The sequence below is a fragment of the Brachypodium distachyon genome, chromosome 1, assembly GCF_000005505.3.
Source record: "Brachypodium distachyon strain Bd21 chromosome 1, Brachypodium_distachyon_v3.0, whole genome shotgun sequence".
Lineage (NCBI taxonomy): Eukaryota > Viridiplantae > Streptophyta > Magnoliopsida > Poales > Poaceae > Brachypodium > Brachypodium distachyon.
In genome coordinates, this window is record NC_016131.3 from 41,308,163 (window position 1) to 41,333,789 (window position 25,627).

Genomic DNA, 25,627 nt, shown 5'->3' on the forward strand with positions numbered 1-25,627 from the left:
CCCATTGATGAAGAGGATGCGGCCTTCTTCTCATCTCTCGTTATGGCGGTTTCAATGTTCTGAAATCATCACTTGAGCTAGCTCCCGCCATCTTGCTGCCACATCCATGGTTTGCTGTCCAACGCTGATCCTTGAGGTCCAAGTTAGGTCCTTCATTCCTAAAACACATAAAAGAACCCATCTTAGGCAGCACCATATTCTCATTAATATTAAATGAAGTACCGAGGAACGAAAGTACCTGATAATTTAGTTGTCGTGCACGAGCTCTAGTAATTGGTCCATATATCTCCGGTACTTGAGGTGTAGGTGCTGTAGGGGCTGTGGTTGTATCATTAGTTGGGATGTCCTCATCACAGGACTTACACGAAGAATGGAAAGTAGGCCTATGCTATCAAGTGACCGACATGAGCGCTTTTCACCATATCCATCCTCCTCGTCTCTTGTTGACATTGGCAAGGCAAAAGTATATCACAATCCTTGTAATGCCAATAATTGTTTTGGAGCTTCCTTTGATGGAAATAATGATGCTAAAGCTTATATTTATTGGGAAATAGCTCTAATTGAACAATTCACATGCTTCCATGTACTAGATAGTCGTAAGGTCCAAATTGCTAGTAGTAAATTTCGTTTTGATGCATTATCTTGGTGGAGTGAGCTGGTTAGAGAAAAAAAAATACCTCACACGTGGATTGATATGAAGAAAATCATGAGAGAAAAATATGCTCCTCCAAGTTATGCTTATGAGTTGCGTTCCAAATTACGACGTTTGAATCAAGATGATAAAACTGTTGATGATTACTACCTTGAGTTCCAAATTTTAACATTGCGATCTGGTTTAGATGAAACCGAAGGAAGAAAAATGGATAGATTTTACTATGGGCTTAACTTTGAAATTTCTTATATGATTGAATATGGACAATACGACTCTATATTTTGTTTGCTTAATCTTGCTCGTGAAGTTGAGAGGAAATTACAGCGAAGGTCTACTACAAATGAGTCGAGCCCACAAGGTAATGATACAAAAGATTGTGTTGCTGAATTAAATTTTCCATGTGATCAAAGAGTTGAGCTATCAAGTGAATTTTCAGCACCATGTGACATAGATGATGCGCCTACTATTTTGATTGCACCTCCTGTTCCAATTAGTTTTTATAATGATCGGAGTGCACAAATTAATGTCAAAGACAATGAATCATGTGAGGAAATAGATATTCTTTCGGGAGAAACATGTGACGTAGATAAATTTGGTTTAGGTTGTGTCGAGTTAATTACACATGGAGTGATTGATAAGGATCCACCCATTAATTCTTTGTGTTACATTACACTTGATACACCTATGTATTTGTCACATGCAATGGATAAAGTGTCCGAGTTAAGAATTTCGAAATCTTTTACTGTCCATGGATACACTATTCATTTAATTGGACAACATGATGTGAACAATAACATTTTGGTGCATGAGATTTGCATTACTTGTGATAATTTTCCTGTCTTGGGAGAAAAGAAATTTTTGCACATGCTTAATCATTTTAATATGACCTCCAATATTTGTGTTCATTATTTGCCAAATAGTTGTTTACACGATTGTATGAATATTAGTGCTTTGACTTGCTCTAAATTTCAGCATCTTGTCGTAACTAATTTGGGTACCATTAATTATTATTCTCCAGTGTTGGGATGGTATAATGGTGAGCAGTGCAAACCAAATACAAGACATTGTTTCACTTATATATGCAAAAAAACATTTTGTCAATTTTCTTGCTGGAATGTTATTCATGATGATTGTTTGACTAATTATCTCATGAGATTTTGTTATAAAACATTAATTGTGCAAGAAAGGAGATGTATAAAGATGGATGACATATACATATACCATGCACATACTTTGTCTATTTTGTCAGTTTCTTTTCAGCACAAACGACGCCGAGGACGGCTTTCCTTTCAAGAAAGGGAGGATGATATGGACATGACCATGGATACGACCATTACAAACCTAATTATTGGAGTATTCAATAACAATTCTAATCAGGTGAATTCAATTATTAAATATGTTCAATATATTACTTGCAAAGAGGCAGAGCTACTATATTGTCTGATCTTATTATGCAGGCATCTTATTGAACTCTACAAGTCCAAAGTGAAGATGAAGTGTGATAGTCTGCTGATCGTCAACGTCAACTCCTACCCAAATCGAGAGTTATTAATCTCATCGAAAGATCGGTCCACCCCGACCCACATCATGGACACAACAAATGTATTAGTAAATTGGAAGCAAGAACACAAAAATAGCTAGAACACAAACATAGCCGGGGTGTTTGATACTTGATCTGATTTCGCAACTTCCTGCTCCCTCCGTCTCATATTAAGTGTCAAAATATTACATGTATTTAGACAATTTCTAGGCATAGATACATCCATATTTGGACAAATTTGGGACAGTTAATATGGGACGGAGGGAGTATTTATGTTTTCTACACCAATTATCTTATGTTACCGTGTATGTTGAATGCAATGTGATTATTTCCTTACAGCTTTGCTGGAACAGGCATTTAAAATCGGTCCATCTTCTCTTCTTGGGCAGTCTGCCATGCCTTCCGTGTTTGAGATGTTTGAAGGAGACATACATACCTGAAGATGTTATTTTTAGAAGATCCAAGGAGGCTCTATGCACCAGGTCAGATATATCACACTGTGAAAGAAAAATGTTCAGGTATCCTCTTAATTCTTGGAGATGTAGTCATGTAGCATTCTTTTAGATAGATGTTAGGCTATCTTTGGAACAATGTTGGAGGGAACAACTATGTAGATTCTCACGTGTAATCTGAAGTAAATTAATGTAATCCATCTGTCATGTTAATGTAAGCTAGAAGTTAGTTACATCTTGATAAGTTCTTGTGCTAATTAATTCCATTTTATGATAGTCCTTTGCAAAAAAAAATATCGTATGAAGATTATTAAGGTCGCACTATTTATTACACTACTGTTGACAAGAAACATATAAAGAGGTAAGGGCACCGACAAAGAGTTTAGAGTCTGATAATTATTTGTTAGATACGGAGGACTGATTGTGTCCATAACACAGCTATGCCGCCGCCTAACATGACTACATCTTCTTGCAATGGTCGTGCGCATGTGCGGTAGCAAGGTCCACACAATAGGTCGACTGCTATAGAATGGGTCGATGAATAAGGAAAAGAAGAGGGTGGAAAGACCTGCATTTTTAAGAGGCGCAAGCGAATGAGATATATCTAACTAGGAGAAACAGAACCAATGATGGCAAAAGATAGGAAGGAAGCAAGAGCATGACACCGGGTTTGATTTTGGTTTGATTCTCGGTCAACATACTTTTATTGGCCGCTATGTTTACAAAATAAAATGATCATGTGGTCAAAATGCCTATTCATTTTATTATTGTTCCATAACAACGCACGGACACTACACTAGTCTACTATTAAATTGCAGTTGATGGTGAGGACATGTTGCCCATACATCACCCCACCCAAACCCCACGTATGCTAAAAAAAACTAAAAACCTGAAGCGTTTTTTTTTCTTTTTTCCTCCCGTCTCTCTGTTGCCCACACCGTTTCCCCCGATATCTTCTCGTCCGGGTCCTCCCGTCTCCTTTTTCCCGTGGTTGAGATGAGATTGAGCCCGCTGCTGCCACTGGAGAAAGGCTCGAAGCCCCCAGCGAGTTCTGTCCTCCACGACCCCCTTGCATCTCCTCCTCCACGAGCCCCTTCGCGACGTCCTTGGCCCCCTCCTCTGTGAGCCCCTCAGTCGAACAGCAGTTCGAATATTAGAGCATCTCGAATGGCATCCCCCAAAGCTATCCCAAATGTCCTATTTGAGGGATATGGACATTTTGTTCCCAAAATCATCTCTCAATGGCATCCCCTAAACAGGCAAAATGCCATATTTGTCCGGACACATTCCCCAAACTTGCCCCAAATTTGGGAGAGATTTGGGGTGTCTGGACATTGTCCGGTGCTCTCTTTTGTCCGCCCTGGCCCCACAACAAGAGATGGGAAAAGGTGAAGAAAAAGTGAAAAGCACAGGAGAAAGGATAAAGAGAAGGAAAAGTTAATTTGGAAGAGAAATTTGGGGATGTGGTTGGGTGATGTGGGCGGACATGAGGAGGACACATGTCCACTTGCTCCCCCAAATGACCAAAAAAAGGACATTTTAGGACAAAATTTAGGGGATTCCATTGGAGTTGCTCTTACATAACCATCCCCCATGTACTCCCTAGCCGCCGTCCATCTCCTTCCTCTTCTCCGGCCGCCACCTATCTCCTTCCCATCCGCACATCCTCTATCTCCTCCACCTGGAGTCTCCTGCCATCTCATCAATCTCTCCTCTCTCCCCAGGAGCCGCCGACGGATGCATCAGGTCATCAGGCTCTGTCTTTGTCTCTGAAACCAACAAAATTATTTCCTCGGCTCCTCCGTCGAAACCACCAGACAGAGGGCTGGGTTAAGTGATGGGTTCGTTGCATGGAAAACAAAAAAATTCCTACGAGATGTGCGGAAGAAACCCAAAAACATATCTACTAGATGTAAGTAACGAGAGGGATTATGAGCATCATACCCTCGTAGACCACAAAGCGTTACGATCATGGGATCGTTGTTGGCGTAGTGGAACTTTCGATGAGATCAATCTCAGTGCAGAAACGACGGCACCTCCTTGCTATCCACACATTCAGCTTCACGTCGTCGCCTCCTTCTTGATCCAGCAAGCGAGGGGAAGAGGTCGATGAGATTCCAGCAGCACGACGGCGTGGTAGTGGCTATGGTGGAGAGCTCCGCGGGCAGAGTTTCGCTGCGCGCGAGAGAGGAGGAGGAGAAGGGGTTAGGGGAGAGAGATCCAGCTGAGGGTTTGGTGTGTTCTCTCCACCTGCCCCTCACCTCTATTTATATAGGGGGTGGTGGCCAGGTTTTGCCACTCCTCCAAGAAAGAGCTAGGGACGGCCAGGAGAGGGAAAGGAGTCCCGGGAGGACTCCCTCCCCACGAACTCCTCCCCCACGTACAGTGGAGTTGTTCCTCCCCTTTCCCCCTAATGGGCCTAGGGGATAACTAATTAGATTGCTCTAATTAATTATTATAGAGGCCCAATTAAATTCTCAGGAATATTCTGGAACATTTCAGAACCTTTTGAGAACTTCCAGAACCTTCTAGAACATTCCTGGACTATACCGGAAAATATCCCGAACTTTTCCGAAACCCTGAAACAGCTTTCCCATATATAATTCTTTATCTCCGGACCATTCCGAAGCTCTTCGTGATGTCCTGGATCCCATCCGAAACTCTGAATCATAATTCAATAGCACCATCTTTTATCTCATCAAACCCTAGCGACATTTAGCGATAAGTGTGTGACCCTACGGGTTCGAGGACATGTGGACATGACCGAGACACCTCTCCGATCAATAACCAATAGCGGGACCTGAATGTCCGTAATGGTTCCCACATATTCCACGAAGATCTCATCGGTTGAACCACGATGTCGAGGATTCAATTAATCTGGTATTCAATTCCCTTTGTCTCGCGATATATTACTTGCCCAAGATTTCATCGTCGGTATCACCATACCTAGTTCAATCTCGTTTCTGACAAGTTCTCTTTACTCGTACTGCAATATAATATCCTGTGACTAAACACATTAGTCACATGCTTGAAAGCTCATTAGGATGTTATATTACCGAGAGGGCCCAGAGATATCTCTCCGTCACATGGAGTGACAAATCCCACTTTTGATCCATACAACCCAACAAGCACCTTCCGAGATACCTGAAGAACACCTTTATGATCACCTGGTTACGAGATGACGGTTGATGTCCACAAAGTATTTTTCCGATACTAGGGAGTGGCACGATCTTATGGTCTAAGGAAATGATACTTGACATAATAAAAGCATTAGCAATTTAAACTTAAGTGACACGATCAAAAGCTATACTTAGGTTTGGGTCTGTCCATCACATTATTCTCCTAGTGATATGACCTCGTTATTAAATGACAACACATGTCTATGGTTAGGAAACCTTAACCATCTTTTAATCAACGAGTTAATCTAGTAGAGGCGTATTAGGGACACGGTATTTGTTTATTTATCCACACATGTATTTAGTTTCCTGTTAATACAATTATAACATGGATAACAAACATTTATCAAGAACAAGGAAATATGATAATAACATATTTATTATTGCCTCTAGGGCATGTCACATCATCACATCATTAATGTGTTCATACCTATTTAGTAAAAACTCATATTTTTTGCACATGCATGCAAGTTATTTCACATCAAGTTCCTACAATACAATTTCATCATATGTTTTCAATTTTGGATAATCTTTCGTTAACCCAATACTTGATTCTCTCAACATGCAAGCATGTCACATCATCACATCATTAATGTGTTCGCACCTATTTAGTAAATTCTCATATATTTTTCACATGCATGCAAATTATTTCACATCAAGTTTCTACAATACAATTTCATCATATGTTTTCAATTTTCGAAAATCTTTCATTGCTAAACAATTTGACTCAGGCATGTTAACTAAAAGTTTCCGCAACAACGTGCCGGGCATCATCTAGTTCTCTATAAAAATGAGTACCATGCTGTAGAAAATAAGTAGGGTTTACAATACTCATGGTTATAAATGGAAAAAGGAACACCGACAGTAATACAATGTAACATAGCGGTTTATGGATTTTCCAAAAGTTTTTTTTCTTGAAAACTAGGATAAGAAAATTTCCTTCGCATTAATCAGATATTAATTGAAAATCTCCTAAAAAAATGTTTTAATTGAATTAACACCAACTAGATGTACAATAACCTGGTTATAGAAGTAAAAAAACACCCACAGTACTACAAAGCAACCGAGTGGTTTTTTGGAGTTTTCAAAAGTTTTTTTTGTTGAAAAATTAGCACTAGATTATTTTGCATTAATCAAAGCTTAATTGAAAATTTAGTAAAAACAATTCCTTTAAAATTGAAGTAAAAGCAACTTGAATTTAAATTTGAGTTTTACTTATTCTTTTGGTTTGTTTTTATTTTATTTGGGTTCTGCATATTCAATATGCATCTTTAGATTTTACTAGTATTTTTCAAACTCGATTTGGTATTTAATTCAAGTTTATTTCATTTTCTAGCTTTTTTCTGTCTTGAGATGCCTGGCCCAAAACTAAGCAACTTAATGGTACCAATTTCATGTTATATAAATCACATATTAATAAACTAATCTTAATCAAAAATTTGTCACACAAAACATAATATGCCTATTATGGTATGGAACGGAGGGAATAGTAAAGTAATACTGTAAAAAAAATACTCCCTCCGATCCATATTACTTGTCTCAAATTTGCCCAAATATGAATGTATCTATATTTAGAAAACATTTAGATACATGTAATATTTCGACAAGTAATATCGGTCGGAGCCGGAGGGAGTACTAGTAATGCATCCAAAGTTCAGTTAAATAGGATGGGATGAAACAGAAGGCTTGGGGCTAATTAGTACCACATCGATGCGCATCCGGAAGCGTCGCCCAAGGTATAACTAAGTGACACCGTCAGAGAAGGCCAAACCTCCCGGTGCCCTGCACGGCATCTATCCCCATCGTATGTAACACATGTCCACTCACATCTCTCTTTGGCGAGTGGTCTCTCTCTCTCTCTCTCTCTCTCTCTGGTGAAGCGGCCCCTTGCGGAGAGATCCTGTTGCGCGTGTTGTTTGGCTGCCGCCGCCCTCGAGAGCAGCCCAGAGGTGGACAAGGCGGAGGAGCAGCATATTATGAAGGTGGCTAGATCTCCACCATCTTCCTCGCAGCCGACCTCCACCGTCGCGACCAACCCCCACCTCGTACTCCTCCCCAATCTATGGTACCACGAGGAAGGCTAGATTTTGTAGTTTTGTTTTTGGATTGTGTGGTTCCTTCTTTGAATTGAGAGCATGGGCAAGAAGAAAAATGCAAGAATTTTTTTCGAGTACCTTATTACTTTTGGTAGCTTCTAAAACTTGTTTGATCTATGTACTGTTATTGTGTCTTAATGCTTTACGCATGTATCTTGTTTCATGTGCTAATGTATGCAATAAAATTAACATGACTAAGTACTAAATTTTGTCGATGGTCATACTATGATTTTTTCCTGATATATGACGTACCGTAATGTACTTACAGAGGAGGTACTAAGTACTGAAAAGATAAGATAGAAGTTCGTACTATGATTTTCTTCCTGATACATGAGATTGATGTACACAATCTTGATATTTTTGCGGGATATTTAAAAACTGATAAGATACATGTCATGTATCGTAATGTACCTGACGCACTGAAATATGTACCATGAGTAAAGTTAGTACAAAAGAAAAAAAGTGGCCCTCTAAAATTTCATCTACAAAAGTTAAAAATATTTGATGGAAAAATTTGGAAAAGAAACAGGGTATGTGGGGGCATGACACAAAAAGTGAAGCAAAAGAAAGAAAAGCTGTGAGGGGTCACGTTGGAAAAAGTTGTGCCTGACACAAAGTAGCCCTTAATGTTTGGTAATAATCTCTCTCTTCAATTAAGAGAATAAGTGATGCACGTCTCAGCAGACTTCTAGGCAACATCCAGTGGCTGACGTGACGGAGGCAAATACTCCTCGATTTTAGCGGGAGAAGCTCGACGACGTGCTTGGGAGGCCTGTCGATTTTAGCCGAAAAGAGCTGTACCGGCCTGTCGCCGACGTGCTTGGGAGGCCGGCGCTGCCTCACCAACGGCCGCTCTGTCGACAACAGTAGCCAAGAGGTCAAGAATTTCTCGTCCATGTTCCTTTTTTTTCGAAAAAGAGGTTGAGACCCTTTTCAAAAACAGAAAGTATTGAGCATAAACGAGAATCGAGTTGCACCGTTCCTAAGGGAAGAGGGCAGTGTGTGCTAGGCCACTTAAAAACTAGTGCAGTACGGCGAAGCCGCGTCCAGCAACCATGCAAATTTTCCATGGGCAAAAATCGGAGGCGGGAATTGGAGATGTAGCAACAGGCCAGACCGGTTCATATCATCACTTAAATACTGCTCCCTCCGATCCTAAATTGTTGTCGAAATATTACATGTATCTAGACGTTTTTTAAGAACAGATACATCCATATTTGGGCAAATTTGAGTAAGAACTTAGGATCAGAGGAAGTACTCCACTATAGCACAAAAGCAGATCGATGGGGAAGACCAGAATTACAATCAGAAGTTCACTTATCCAAATGATGTCTGATAACCCTCACACCATACATACACACACTTCAGAGTTTTATGAGATAACCATCGTGATGGCCCAGAGAGCCTGGCTATCTCTACAAGTTCTTATGGATAGTATGTATATATAGCAAAATTAAAGGACCATACTTTCGCGACCATTTCTTCTGCTGACACTTGTCTTCCCCCTTAAGATTGTGTAGGACTGGGTGTCACACAGCAAAACCATTTCTTCTGCGCACGGAAAAATTGAGATTATGACGAATAACAAGGCAATCATCATCATCATCATAACACGTAAGAGATAAACAGCTAACACCATATTTTCGTGAGGTGTTAATCAAATAAGAGGCACTGTTCAGGAGTCAGGAAGGCACATACTGAGTTTGTCTTGGCGGCATAAGATTCCACCCTCTCAGTCCTTGTGTCTTTGCAAGGAGATTCAGTATCTTGTCCATTCCCAGCCTTTTTCTCATCTCTTGCTTTGTTGAATATAACCGTGAATCCATCAGCAGAAGCTGGGTCATTGACGTCCCATTCTCCAAACTTGGGTAAAGGGCGACCTGATTCCTCCTAAGAAAGTACCATTATCCATGTCAAAGGAAGTAACATATAAAAGTAATGAAAGAACAAGCCCTGCTGCTAAAATGTCAGTTAAACCCTAAAGTATGTTGATAGTATAAGAAAAGAAGCATCAACTATGACTACAGACTACATTATCAGATTGAGGAGAAAAGAAGGTTTGTGAAGCAACCATGAAACACAATCACTGGAAGTTGGAAAGAACTGACATTTCAATCATGTATTTTCTTACTATTCCTACATTTTCTAAGTGCAATGCAAAGAGCGATATGGTTATTATCTTTAGCTTCTTTCCTTTGGAACCCTGGGCATCTTTTTATGAATAACGAGCATAGACAAAATAAATTACCCAGAAAACAATGGATAAACAAATGAGAAATCATGCATTCAGCACACGAAACATGAACTCAGCATGAGAGTAAGTTCTTTTTTTCTGCAATGAACCACAATGCAAGCATTGGTAAATGATGTCAAATAGCGTCCGCAAAAAAAGTCAGTTCCAATCACAACCTGTTATTGAAGATTGAGAATTGAACACACCAATTAGGAAACACTTGGTACTTTTAACATGGTCCAGATATAAAATAAGAATTTGGTCCAATTATTGACCACTTTAACAGGGCGCTAGCTACAGGTGTTTCTTTTCCTTTACAAAAAGGCCAAAGCCTAGCTTATATTGAAAGCTAGAATATTGATTATCAGCCAGGGGATATCAGCTTACAAGCAACACAAACCACCAATATCAGGGAACACCAAACCAGAGAAACTACAGCACATGGCAGAAGATAACTGGAAATACAATCAAGATAGGCATGAATGATGACTAGTTAACATCAGATATGTATCAGCTGCCTTGTTGCAAAAGATAACTGGAACAACAATCAAGATAGGCATGATGACTAGTTAGGACCATACATGTATCAACTGCCTTGTTGAAGTGGATCGTTTCATTTAAAAACTTATGGAACAGGAATAGGACACACAGCCTAGATATAATTGATAAGCACCTGGCTGATGGTTGGATGCATCATGAGGATATTTTTGCTATACAATCAAGATAGGCATTTTTCAGTCTCCTGAACAAACCTATACATCACAACTGGCATGCTAAGAACAAAATAGGAGCATGTAAGTTCTGCTCTCACATGCAATCTGATATTCACAGCATACAGTCAACACACCTAGTGTGATTGAGACTGAGCAGTGAAGTTCAGTTATGGTCCATATTACAATATCCAAGGTTCAAGCTATGAACATGCAATTCATTCCCTAGTATCATGCTGCTAACAAGCTTATACAATCCACACTGCTAGTGTGATCACTGATCAGTAAAGTTTAGCTCTGGTATATTACAGTATCACAGGCTAAAGTTACAAGCAAACCATTTATTCGCTAGTATCATGTTCTTAGCAAGCTTCTTTTTCTTTATTTTTTACAATCAGAAAACAGCATTTTTCAGTTGCACTGGCTACACATAAAAGGCCAGTAGTTACCAAACATCAATGCAGCAAAGCGTATTCACTGATTGATTTGCTCAGACTTTGTCTATGAAACTGTTTGCGTTAAATGTTTTATAATTTGGCCCATCTAAACTGACAATGAACTTATCATACTTATGAACAACTAACAACCACCTTAGATCAACACATCCCATCTCAACGTCGGTTTCTACACAAAAAAATCATACCTATTGATAGGTCCACAAAGATGCTCCCATGATCAATCAATGAAAGGTCTCCAAATGGGAGCACCGATGATCGATTGATATATCAAGAATCATTTGGCTCGGGCTTATCTTTCTTCTTCCTTTCTTAATTCCTCAATATACATGATCGGTTTTTATTTATTGAGGTAAAGGTTGTTGAGTAAGGGTTTGAGGATTCGAGTCCGAACGAATTTCCTCCCTCCACCAAACCTAGGTTGCCAGACAAACTGCCAAGGATCGATCATCCCCAACCAGTACACGTCTGTCCCGTACCAGGTTCCCATGTCCTCCGCAATCCATACGATTCCCTCAATCAACAAACCAACCACGAAATATCCGAACAAAGAACTCGCTCGACTCGATCTAGGCACCAATCACGGAGCAAAATCGCCGGATAAAAATAAACAAACACAGGGCGCAGCAAAGAGCTCGACTTACCGACATGGATTGAGCGCGGCGGAGGTCCGATCCACCGGGGAGGGGAAAGTTCGCTGGTTGCGGGCGGGTGGGAGGGGAAAGGGACGGGGATAAGGGGCAGCAGCAGCGGCCGGGAGGGGAGGAGGCGACGAATCGGAGTGGAAAAGTAGCAGCGGTTGATTGATAGATTTATACTCCACCTAGAGAAGAGGGGGAGAAAGAAAGAATGAGAAAGAGAAACCCCCCAGAAGAGAGAAAAGATTTTTTTTTTTCTCCTCTCCAAAAGCAAGGGAAGAAAAAAAAAGCAGCGGCTCGGTTTTCGGGGCCTCGGTTTGGTTGGAGGGGAGGCGCATGTGAGCCAGCCGCGCGGCCAGTGGGGCCCGCGTGTTGGCGGGCGCGGTGGGTTTGCGCTGAGGTGGTGACGGCGCGGTGGGGGAGACAGAGTGGAAACGCACGAGGGAGTGGGAGGGGTGCCCAGCACGTCGGTGAGCTACGCTAGCTGGCACTTGGAATCTGGGGCAGCTTTCTTCTTTAACTTGGGATAAAACAAACCACAGCTTTGTTCGTCTTGTTCTGGCCTCGGCGTGAAAGACTTCTGATGGTTCGGTAGTCAGCTGCTACTTGACCACGAGTTTCATTGCTCAGTTCAAATTTTTTTAGATAAATTTGGTATATGCAACTGCAATTTTAGCGAGTTTAAAAAATGTCATTGCTCATCTTTCGGAAAATGCCCCTACAATTTATAGATTTTTCAAAGAATGCTACTCCGTTGGGTTGTAACATTTTTCAAAGGATGAAAATTGCAGTGGCGATTTTTGAATTTGCTAAATTAGCAGTGGCATATGTCAGATTAATTATTTTTTCTGACGCAAAGGTAGCAGCAACTAGAGGCCGCGATTGGCACTGGATTTTTCAGGTTGGTCGAGTGATCGGGCCAGCTAGTAATTTGAAAGAAGTCGAGCTGCATACTTAGTTAAAGCCGGGCAGGCTGTAGCCTCTTCTGTGCTAGCTAATGTCGAGCTGATTTCAGCGTTAGACTAGGTCAGACTCACGGGAAGGTGGTAGTTGACTAATTTTTTCTTTTCCTCAAACCTTCTCGTGCTTGTGCTTCGGGCACGCTAGGATTCCAGTAGATCTTCCCTGTTGCAGGCCTCTCTCGGTCTCGCCCCTCCTCCTCTCAAGTCTCCTGCTGTCTCGATGTGTGTGTCTAGTTGGTTTGATGCTCAAGTAGCCTAACTAATTCTTTTGGCATGACAAGGGATATAATTAGCTTACTTTTTGGCAAGTTGTTGTTGTTGTTTGGATTATAGCTATGTACCTGCCTTTCTTTTCTTCGCAATATAGGCATCCATTTGGTTTGCAACTAACTTGGCAGCACACACACGGCCACTTGGAATGGCAGTGATTGATTCTAGTCCTATTTACTTTGCACCATGAATCTATAAAAATGAGACAAGTATGTGATAATTTTATTACTTCATTTGCGTTGAAACGTTCGCATAATTCATGGTTATGCTACTTTTGGGGATATTTAAACACATTTATTATCTAAAATTGGAAATATATTATATATTCGAACTATGGTTCTATCAACAACAAAACGTCCACAAGAATCACACACCTATAGATGTTACAATCGGTTGTCTCCACAGTTCTACACCAAGGTATTTATATTCCCCGTACTTCCTCTCATGACGCTTTGGTAGGCTCTTTGGGTGCCCTGATCTTTCGATGAGAAGAACAACTACGATTTGGGCGGAAGTCGACGTTTACGACCCGACTACACTGAGCACACGGACGATGCGTCTTGTCAATCGCTACACCAATTCCCTGAGGTTATCGACGGAACCGAAGGAACCATCGACCTCAACACGAAGTTCTAATCCCTGCTAACAATCGAGAACAAGAAAGAATCGAGATAAGGCAATCTTAAATTGCGGATACAAATTTGAGGTACAATAGTCCCAAGGAGACACTAACAAGGTGGGGTTCCGCTAGCGGTCCTCCAGTAGGTCTAGCCGACACTACTGTGGATCCGAAATTGCAACAATGGCTAACTTTTACTAAACAAAACCCAACTAGCTAAGGGGGTGGTGGCTGCTCTTGTATAGAGTGGGAGGTGGATGAGTTACAAGGCCTTGGGCCCACACGGAGTCTTATCTTCCCACAACTTGAGTGGCTGCAGTTTCTCCTATTCTTGCCTGCCGGGCCGGGTTGCCCAAGGATGATGCGCTTGGCATGGTTGCTTTCCGGGACGGGGTGGCCGGGGATGATATGTTGGGCGTGGTTGCTTTTCCGGGCCGGGGCGCCCGGGGGTGGTGCTGCTTGCCGGGGCGGGATGCCCGAGGATGATGTTCTTGCCAGGACGGGGCGCCTGGAAGTGAGTGGTTGCCAGGACCCGGGGATGGAGTGAGGGGTCGTCGGGATCCGGGATGGTTGGTTGGCGCCCGGGGGACGATACTCTCTCCCATGACTTGGTCCTTTATTCCGAATCAAAATAAAAGCATCTGATTTAGGCAGCATCAAATTCTCATTTAGATTACCCATAGTACGAAGGAACGAAAGTACCTGACTGTTTAATTGACGGGCACAAGCCCTTGTAATTTGTCCGTGTGTCTCCGGTGCTTGAGGTGTAGGTGTTGTAGGGACTGCAGTTTTATTTGTAGGTGATGTCCTCATCATCCTCTGATTCATAAGAAGTGTCGCCCACTTAAACAAAATTTGTATTAACTTAGTACAAAACGGATGACACCTTTTATGAATTAAAGGGAGTACTATTTTAAAAAAAGAATCATGATGTGGTAAGACTTGATGCAATACTTTTTGCAGAATTGATTTCTACGTATTGCAAAAGGACAAATTAAGGGCGTTGTGCATTGGAAAGGTAGGATATGTTTTTTACAGTGTAATACGCAATTCAAATTTGCACAAATTGTGCAAGTTTGTGTGGTAATGCAAAAACGACATTGTTTTTAACAAATGGCTCTCTTATTCTCCCAGGCAGGTTATTTACATGTTGACTCCTCACCTTGTCTTTTTTTTTTTTGAGGGAAAGACTCCTCACCTTCTCGTTACTTCAGGAAGTGAAGGAACGGGAATTCACAAGGTAAGACTTTTAATCTTGCCCATTTAGACACACACTAGGCCTCTTTAAAAAATTCAACCCAGATCGAGCAATCAAGGTTGTTCCCCTAACAATGGAATTATATTTTTCTAGAAACACCTCCTGAATATTTTTTTTTGTCGTAGAATAATTGTATTGCATCTCAGAATAATATTTCTTTTTAAAAGAAATGTCTTGTGCTGTGTAGTACCATATATAACACATCCAAGAGCATCTACACTCCTCTCTTCTAGCTAGCTCAGTTTGTATTTGTATCTCGTTATGCAGAGGTTGGATATGAACTTTTGTGGTTGTATAGGCTTGATGAAACATTAGTTTGAGTAAAATTTCCATTATCAAAAAACAAATATACTCCCTCAAATCCAAATTAATTGTCACAGTTTTGTCTAGATACGCATATCCCTACCCACTGAAACGCGTTTAGATACATGAATATCTGGACAAAGTTGTGACAATTAATTTGTATCGAAGAGGGTGTCTGCAATGGCTCATTGATGCGCCAAATTTGCTTTGTATACGTTAAAACTATTGGATACAATCGTGTGTGAGTACGGACTTTCCCATAATTTAGAGATTTTACGTACCCCTGTACTGCTAAGAGATCGGGAAGCAACATATAAATATGCATCATTGATTTGATAAGGGTAGGATAGACATTTCTCATTAAAAGAATTAAGGGTTTTTCCTTTTTTACGTGAATAACAATTCCTAATGAGCTTGGCTGAAGTCCATTTGCTCTCATCATCTAGCTCCCTACACGTATGAGGACGGGATGTTGTTCATTGCGCCGCCAGCTGCTCGACTCATGTCGGTCGCCGGACTCAGCTGCCCCGATCGTCATTGAGCGCTTGGCGAGACCGACAACCTTAATTAGGCTCTCGCTGACCTCGTCGGCAAGCAACGTACCACCGGCGGGAGCCATTATCTACCTCCCGGCAAGACCAACACCTTGGGTCGGGAAAAAGAGAGGGGATGGGTGACGATAAAGTAGCGTGAGCTGTTTGGGCCGTGCGGGAGCGGGACATGGCTTAATTAGATGTTCCGAAAGTACCTTTACGCCGCTCTATTCAACCTGGCGGTGCCATATGCTACTATTTTTATTCTAGCAGTACTGGACCGTTGGATCTTCAACAATCAATGGATGGCTGATATTCAATATGGGATATCATAAAAGAGCTGTAATTGTACATCTAATAAACAGAAGCATTGGCTTCTTTTAAAAAAAATGAAAAGACTAGGTCATAAATCAAATTACATGTTCAGTCACGAGATTCTAAGTCCAAAATATACAGCCTCGAATCGAATATAAAACAATACGTGTGCACAGATATTGGAAAAAAATCAGCGCAGTTATACAAGGTATCACATGATCAAATCCTGGTAATCTCAATAAACACACATGGACACAGGACAATGTGGTCGGTGTGTTTAGAACATCTCCAAGGGACTACCCAAAATTATCCCAAATGTCCTCTTATAGCAAACATTTGGTTAGCTATGCAACTGGATACAAACTGCAGGTTGAGGAGCGAATATTTGGCTATTACATCATCGATCCTCCGGCGCCGAATGTCAACTCCCTCCGGTATTCTCTTGGATATGACAGCTCTGCTTGGTCCACATGTGGTTGGAAATACTACTTATGAAGGAAATTAAACAAGACGAAAGCAACTGCTATTAAGAAAATTAAGCAAACTATGGCACTCCTCATCGTGTCCGATTGTCCCGTTCACATCGGCTTAAAATACCAATCTCCCCAGGTTTGGAGTAGAAGCAACATCATCAGTGCAACGTAGTGCTGATGTCCATGTCAGTTGACTTCTTCTTCGCGCCGAGCTCTAGAGCACCAGCGTCCACGTCATCCGTCCGGAGAGAATCAATGAAGTGGGCCTACTGGATATACATAATTTTCTCTCTCGAAAAAGGCCCCAGAGAGACCGATACACGAGGTTTAGCTGGATGCAGCTAGCGCTGCGTGTCTGCTTCTGTCCTTTTCATTTAGCGTCACGGACTGTCGAGGGTACGTGGCACCCGGTGACACCGTGAACTCGAGCTGCTGAGCGCCACGCCAGCTGCCGAACTGAGTTTTTTTTTAGCGTAACTGTTGAACAGATTTTTTCTGTTTTGTGAGCACGCTGAATGGATAATCAACCAGGTTCTCTAGTTAGCATGCTGGCTCATGCACTCCCTCCTTTGATTTGCTAAGCAAACTAATCTTTTCTAAAATGCTACCTATATTAGTTTTTTTTCTATCTTATTTGTTTTCTCTTGGTTGCAAGACTGCTTCACTGATATATACTCACTCCGTCCCATATTAAGTGACTTTCTATTACATGTATCTATACGCTTTTTAGACATAGATACATCCATATTTGGACAAATTTGAGTCAATATGGGACGGAGAAAGTAGATAGATAAAGATAGATGAAAAAATAAAGGCTCTATATGATATTTATGTCTTGGCCCATGAAAGCTTGCTGAGATCCATCTAACTAAACAGTTGTTGAGATCCACTCTTGTTCAATTTATTGGGCCAGCCCAACTTAGTATACAATTATATTGACATTCAGGGACTCCTAACCTTTTAGTGCCCGATGCTCTTACCTTTGTGCGTCAATTAGTTGTCAACACTATTGTTGGGCACTCTTAATAAAGTCTAGTCTTTCCAGTTTAAAAAATAAAAAAGAAAACTACTCCGATATTTGTTGCCAAACTCCTAATGCACGGTCACACGCTTGGACAATGGTGTTTATGCATATTTATCCAAATGTACCATCGCAATTATCAGATTATTTTCAATATTTGTCGCACTGGCGACACAGTGGTTGCACCTAATAATTAATACTCTGTAGTCCCAACGTCACTCCTGGCAGCTCTTCAGGATTCAAGACTGTTCCCACAGACCAACACATGTCTTTCTAACTTTGTGGTTCCTTTCGGATGGGCTCCTGAAAAAAAAAAGATATATCTTATTGATATGAGTATTCTATTAATCCTTTTAAGCCATAGGGCAGTATGTCACATACTCCCTCCGATTCATAATAAGTGTCGGCGATTTAGTACAAAACTTGTAAAGTTGTGGGTCTATTTTTGTGTCGTCAATGAATCTGACAATGAAAGTGGCTCATAAATGGAATCAAAGTTTAACCTACAATTTCTATTAAAACTTTCAACTTTTGTGTTTAATGCACTTATCGGTTTCATCTCTGTTACTACACGCATGCAAATTCATGCTTCCACAGAAGCGGGCCGGGAGATCCAAATAAGTATTCATGTTACAACGAACATGAATACATTTCCTTATTATACCTCCCTTTGGAAAAAAATAAGTATATGTTCACCTTTTCATGTCAGAGAAACATGTTTGTGTCTTTTATCTAGAGAATTGAATGTTTCTGCTCGAGGCATGAAATTAATATATTTTCTTTATGATGCGTTTAAAAGACACAAATAAGGAAAATACACTTATTATCGAGTGTAACTACTCCCACATCACATATACTACCATGTGGCACTATATGTGCTACTTTATCATTTTTAATATACTCATAGACTATTCTTAAGGTACTTCAAAGCGAACTACATGAAAAAAAAATACAAGTTGGCGCATGGTTTTTAGTATAGTTTATAAATACCTGAATATGTGTACATATGATCAATAATATTCGTAATACTTACAAATGGTATATATATACTACATGCAAAGTACTATATACTCCCTGTGTACTCCATACCACGCTCTCCATCTCCCCACGACGCCATATACTCCCTAAATTAAACCATCATGGAGGTAACTACATCCGGTAGCATGAACTTCACCGATTAGATAAATATATGCCACACAACTTGAAGATTATTCACTCATCTACTCATCATTTTTCTTCTTACATGATAAAAAACATCTTGCTACTATTTCTCTCGTTCTTCAACAATGCTTCGCCCTCGTCCTACTTTTTTTTTTTGCCGTGAAGGGCAGGAGCTCTGCCATGCAATATTAGAAAGGGAAAACCAAGTATATGTACATGCGACCGAGATCGAAAGAAGAAAAAAAGCCAAAGACGAAACAGAGAAAGACTATCCCAACAGACCAAACGCAACTGGCCGGTAGGACGGACAGAAAAAACCGAAGAACCACAAGAAACCTCACGGCACGGTCAAGCAAGCCTATGGGTATCAATTGCGTCACGGGCAAGCGACGCGACAACAAAAGCAGGAGCTGCCACGGTCTGGAAGATACGGCGGTTGCGCTCCTTCCAAATGTTCCACATGATGTAAATGACCACCCCATTAAAATATTGTCTTCTTTCTTTGTCAATCGTCTTGGAGGCCTTGCCACACTCAAAACCTAACATTGTATTATGCTACTCATTTCGTCACCCCGACGCGCCACTCTCCTAGGAGCCACTGCCAATATGCCTCCAAATTCTGATGAAGAACTAGCTATAGCCCTGTCTTATGGGGACCATGTTAAGAAATGTATATTGCAATAATTTCTTCACTATATTTTTCCTCTTTTTTGTTGGAAATACTTAAATTCGATTTATAGATAACCCCTAGGCCTACTAACGAGTAAAGTTGTGAACGTTGGAAACACTTAAATTTATTTTGGTACCTAGCCATTGCAGTAGAAAGTTAAAGCTCTCCAAAAGGAGTGGTTTTCTTGGAAAGAAGAGGGCAAATTAATACTCGAAAGAAGATGATAATGGGAAAGACCTAATTCGATAGGTTTCTTATTTAGCCATGATATGATACCCAACCAATTGTAAAGCTTACACCGCTTTGGTATGCAATGTTTTTTCTTGGATAACAAACGGTCAATTGAAAAAGGTTCTCATAATATAATAAGTTTACATATATGTTACAGTTTGTATTGGCCCACATGGTCCCGAAGATATCCAACAAAGCACTATTCATTGTGAATGAAGTCATCGTTGCCCTACACATCCACTGCTGGTATTTCAGGCCTTTTCAATTCAAAGGTTTTAGGAGGTGGCACTGATAATCTAACTAAGGAACAGGGGACAACCCATTGGAATTTTTCTCTTTTTCAAGATAGTTCGATTTTAAAGGTGTAAAACCGAACAAATATGATCTTTGTTCCATTACAATATCATCAAGAACAAGAGAAATAATTAATATCCTATTTGGAAATTTCAATTGAAATACCCTTTATTAGTGTCTTAGGTGGAAATGCTATTTTTTTTTGCCTATTTTGATGATCTACCATACATAAATAAAAAACAAAAATCACAATGGTCACCGCGCGATGAACGCTACCGAGGCATGCGTGCATGTAACTTTTCATGCTAATTTTTAAATAATATGATTTTTTTAATCATTTTCAAAAATAATACGCGTTTTAAAAAAAATTTAAAAATAATACGACCTCGGCCAGGCCGAGGCCGATTGGGCCAGGCCAACTGCAGGCCGCTTGCGCCCGGGCTGCCTGACTTGCGCCCGAGCGGCTTGGGCCAGGCCGACTGGGCTGTCGGCTTCGCCTGGGCCGACTGGAGCCGACCGCGCGCTGGCCCGCGCGCCTTTTCTCTTTTTCCCTTTATTCCTTCCCTTCTGCCTCCCCAGGCCGAGCCCGAGCAACCCAGCGCCCAGCTCGCCCTTCCCTTCTGTTGTTGCTGTTCTCTTCCTCCTCCTCAAAACTGCCCCCAATTTCTAGCCAAAATTAGTGAGATTTGTTCCCGTTTAACCCCACAAAACTGCATCCCCTTACTATTTAGCACCCAATGACACCTTGATCTACTCTTTTCGTTGAACATTTTGAGCTAATTTCGTGTTCCTAAGTTTGGGCAATGGTGGTGGTTTGGAAGAGTTTGGAGGTGGTGGTGGTGCTCATCCGGTGACCATGAGGCTGCTTGAGGTTGGGGTTCGCACGCTTCAAGGGTAAATCCTAATCTCTCACGTATTTATCCTATAATGTATATGTTTATGAGGATATGTGTATACGTATATATAGAAGTATGTTTTAGCGTTTGGTGGTGCTCATTATTTTGGACAACTGTTAATGTCGTACTGCTTAGTATTTGATGCATCTAAATATTATGGCCGGGAGTAATATGTTTTGATAGAATAGATTTTTTTTATGCCGTACTGCTTAGTATTTGACGCGTATTAATATTTTTAATATGCTGTACTGCTTAGTATTTGACGCGTATTAATATTTTTAATATGCCGTACTGCTTAGTATTTGACGCGTCTAAACATTTTTAATATGCCGTACTTGTGATTATTTGACGCGTACTAATATTTTTAATATGCCGTACTGCTTAGTATTTGACGCGTCTAAACATTTTCAATATGCCGTACTGCTAAGTATTTGACGCGTCATAATATTTTTTATATGCCGTACTGGTTAGTATTTGACGCGTATTAATATTTTTAAGATGCCGTGCTGCTTAGTATTTGACGCGTCTAAACATTTTTAATATGCCGTACTGGTTAGTATTTGACACGTATTAATATTTTTAATATGCCGTATTGCTTAGTATTTGACGCGTATTAATATTTTTAATATGCCGTACTGGTTAGTATTTGACACGTAATAATATTTTTAATATACCGTACTGGTTAGTATTTGACGCGTATTAATATTTTTTATATGCCGTACTGGTTAGTATTTGACGCGTATTAATATTTTTAATATGCCGTACTGCTTAGTATTTGACGCGTATTAATATTTTTTTATATGCCGTACGGCTTACTAATTGACGCGTCTAAACATTTTTTTAGGCATCAGAGATGTCCGGTGTAGTGAAGTTTGTTTTTTACTACGGTTCCAGTACTGTCTTAACAACCGAGCATGGAGCTGATCTGAGTCAGTTTAAGTATGTGGAGTTGGATCTAACGGCCCCTCAAACATGGACGTTTAGTCAGCTGCAGGAATGGTTGGTAGGATGTTTAGCGGTCAATCCTAAAACATACACCGTCCGTGTGCAAGCATTGTGGACCAAGTCAAGTTCAAATATTTTCTGGGTTTTGAGGCCGATAGACCGGACATCAAGTGGGTGCACTGGTTAGAAAGTTGCAAGAAAAAGGGAACTACACCTGTCGCCTTAATCCAGGTTGTCGCTCATGAGACCAATCCAGCTGAAGGCGAGGGTGAATCAAGTTATGACTTGTCCAATGCAAACTCTGTGTCGAATGCTGGAGGTGGTGGTTATGAATCAGGCCAGAGCTCCGGGGCAGTAGGAGAGGATGAGTACACTGGCGAGGCAGATGCGGACGAAGAAGATGGTCACTTGCAGAACGAGATGGAGAATGAAGATACAGATGGTCGTAGTTCTTATGACGATGAGTCTCATGAGTCGGACGAAGGGGAGGTGCCGATTCCTGCATCATGGAATCAACACTTCTCTTCAGCTATGACCGTGAACGATGGGCATGACTCTGCATGGCAATATCATCAGAACAACATTGCGAAGGGTGCCAAATTTCCTGACAAGAAACATCTGCAGTATGCCATAGTTGCTTGGACAATGTCCATGCAAAGGGTTTTCAAAACAACAGTCTCTTCACAAAAATATCTGACAATGGAGTGCGAACAAATAGATTGTCCCGGGAGGGTGCATGGCTATGTTCCTAAGTATGACACAGATTGGGATGTGAGTGACTTGGTGTTGCACACATGTGTCATTCCCAGTATCCCTCAAGACCATCGTAACCTCTCGTCGACGCTTCTTGCTAGGTTGCTTTACACGGAGATAGTGGAGAGCAAAGCAATGGAAGTGAAGGCCATCATGCATAAGGTCAGGGTAAGGTTTAAGTACAACATTTCGTATGGCAAGGCTTGGAGGGCTAAGCAGAGGGCTCTTGAGGAAAGATTTGGTTCGTTTTTGGACTCGTACGACTCTGTTGTCCGCCTCCTCCATACACTGCAAGCCCGTAATCCAGGCACCTATGTCGACATCCAACACTTCGTGCACCCAGAGTATCCGACTGTGAGGGTGCCGCAACGACTGTTCTTCACTTTCGGTGTATGCGTCCAAACTTTCCGTCATTGTTGACCGGTGTTATGAGTAGATGGCACTTTTCTCACTGGCAAATACAGGGGGCAGATCTTGACCGCCATTGGTCAAGAAGGCAACAATCAAATCGTTCCGCTCGCATTTGCTTTCGTGGAGGGTGAGAACACTGAAAGTTGGTTATGGTTTTTCAGGCAGCTCAAGAGAGCAATTGTGCATGATAAGCCGAATGTGTGCATCCTTCATGACAGACATGCAGGAATACTCAGTGCGATAAGGACACTGACAAACCCTGGGCCTGATGAACAGACTCCATGGCAGGACATGCAGAGTCGTTGGTGCATGCGGCATTTGGGGGCCAACTTCTTCTCGCAGTTCAGGAACAAGTCACTTATGAATCTATTCAAGAAACTCTGCAAACAGAACCAACAATGGAAGTACACTAGGATACGTGGTTATCTTGATGAGTTCACGAAGAAACATTTTAGGGAGATGACAGCGGCACGAAACGCGGCGGTAGCAGCACATGTAGCAGCAGTGGCTGCACAGACAGCAGTTGGAACAGGACCATCTGAGGAAGAACCTGTTGGGCTTTGTGACTTGCCAGGGTTTGACCCACCCGGCACTAGGAGAAGGGTTGGGAGGCAGATTAAAAACTTCCAGCAGTGGATAGAGCACGAGCCTCTGGAGCGGTGGTCTTTGCTGCACGACACACATGGCGCTAGGTACAGCGTCATGACTACTAACCTGGCAGAGACATACAACTTTGTCCTGAGGGGAAATAGGGCTTTACCACTTACAGCCATCGTCGAGGGTATTTTCCATGGCACGGTGAAGTATTTCAGAGAAAGACGCCAGAGAGCTGAAATGCATATCATGAACAACCCAAATACACCGTACTGTGAAAAGATTTTGAAGTACATGGATGAGAAGATGAAAAAAGCTAGGTCGCATACTGTCGTCGCCATCGGTAATCAAGAACACAGGTTTGAGGTGCGCTTGCCAACTGACAAGTTCGGCGTTGGAAATGAATTGAGGACACAGGAGGTGAAGATTGGAAATGAAACGTGGCCCACGTGTGAGTGCACCTGCAACAAACCAAAGTTGCTTCACCTTTTTTGCTCACATGTACTTGCTGCTTGCGGGCAGCTAGGGATGGAAGCAATCTCATTTGTGTCTCCCTATTACCTGAAAGAGTCTGTGCTTAGCACATGGACGGGTGAGATGCTAGGGTTTCGTGCAATGGGCAATTTCAACAAAGTAACCCCTGGTGAAAGGCGGTACATCCCAGACCCCGGGCTACTGCGGACAGGCACAGGCAGACGCCCGTCCAGGCGCATCCGAAATGATATGGATGAATCTGAAGCCGGAGGACCGTCACGACAATGTTTTCTATGCAACCATTTTGGCCACAGGGACACTTATTGTCCAACTTTCGGTACTGGTGGAGCTACTGCCCGTGGAAGAGGCAGATGTGGATGACGAGGGAGAGGAAGAAACTAGGCTTATCATGCATATGTGAAACTATGTGTTAATTTGTACCCTATGTTTTAATTTGTACAATATGTGGAACTATGTGTTAATTTGTACTCCGTGAAACTATGTATTAATTTGTACTCTATGTGGAACTAAGTTTTATTTTGTACTCCGTGAAACTAAGTGTTAATTTGTGCCTATGTTTTAATTTGTACTCTGTGTGGAACTGTGTGTTAATTTTTACGCTTTGTTCAACTATGTTTTAATATGTACTCTCAGTTTAACTATGCTTAATTTTAATTTGTATGTCTAACTATGTTTATAAAATGTTGCAGGCACAAAATGGAGAGAGTATCATTGCTATCTCCAGAGATTGAGAGTAAGCATCGGGCTGCTCGATTGGTGGCGCATCCTGGGAGTGTCGAGCCCCTTGTCACGCACACTCCTAAGGAAAAATTGGATGATACACCCTGCCTGGATTCAGCGGTATTTATTCAATCATCCCTTGCATGTCCATTTTATTTATTCACCCCTTGCATGTACATTTCATTCAATAATCCCTTGCATTTACATTTTATTTATTCATCCCTTGCATGCCCACTTTATTTATGCAGTTTGAAGTGGGCTGGCCTTTTACCTTTCGCACGACTTGTTGAGGCAACTCGTGCGGAAATGGTAGAGGGTGAGCGACGAGGCTTCAACTCTACACGGGTACAAATTGACCACTCACTGCTGAGCTGCTTAGTGGACAGATGGAGGCCCGAGACACACACGTTTCACTTTCGCTGGGGAGAGATGGCTCCTACTCTCCAGGATGTGTCGATGCTACTGGGACTACCATTGGTGGGTGATCCCATAGGACCGTTGCAGGCACCGGCTGATTGGCAAGAGGGTATGGCACTACGCTTTCAAGGTATGTGTTAATTCGTGCCCTGTGTTTTAATTTGTTTGTATTCTATGTGGAACTATGTGTTAATTTGTGCCCTACGTTTTTAAGGTATTCTTGCCGGAGCTGAGCCACTCACCTCGGAGGCTCACGGACCTAAGCTAGATCGGTTGCTCAATTACCAGGTTAGATCGATGTGTTTTAAGTTAATATATCTAACTCATATACTTG

The 25,627-nt window shown here is 41.5% G+C and overlaps 1 protein-coding gene across 1 annotated transcript; it reads right to left on the bottom strand.

Annotated features, from left to right (window-relative positions):
* Nucleotides 1-9,148: 9,148 nt before the first annotated feature.
* Nucleotides 9,149-12,155, bottom strand: LOC100826114. Its single transcript, XM_003563897.4, has 3 exons — nucleotides 11,959-12,155; nucleotides 9,615-9,806; nucleotides 9,149-9,467 (listed from the first exon to the last, which is right to left on the bottom strand). The coding sequence occupies exons 1-3, from the start codon at nucleotides 11,962-11,964 to the stop codon at nucleotides 9,423-9,425; spliced, it is 243 nt and encodes an 80-aa protein (XP_003563945.1). The 5' UTR covers nucleotides 11,965-12,155; the 3' UTR covers nucleotides 9,149-9,422.
* Nucleotides 12,156-25,627: the final 13,472 nt, after the last annotated feature.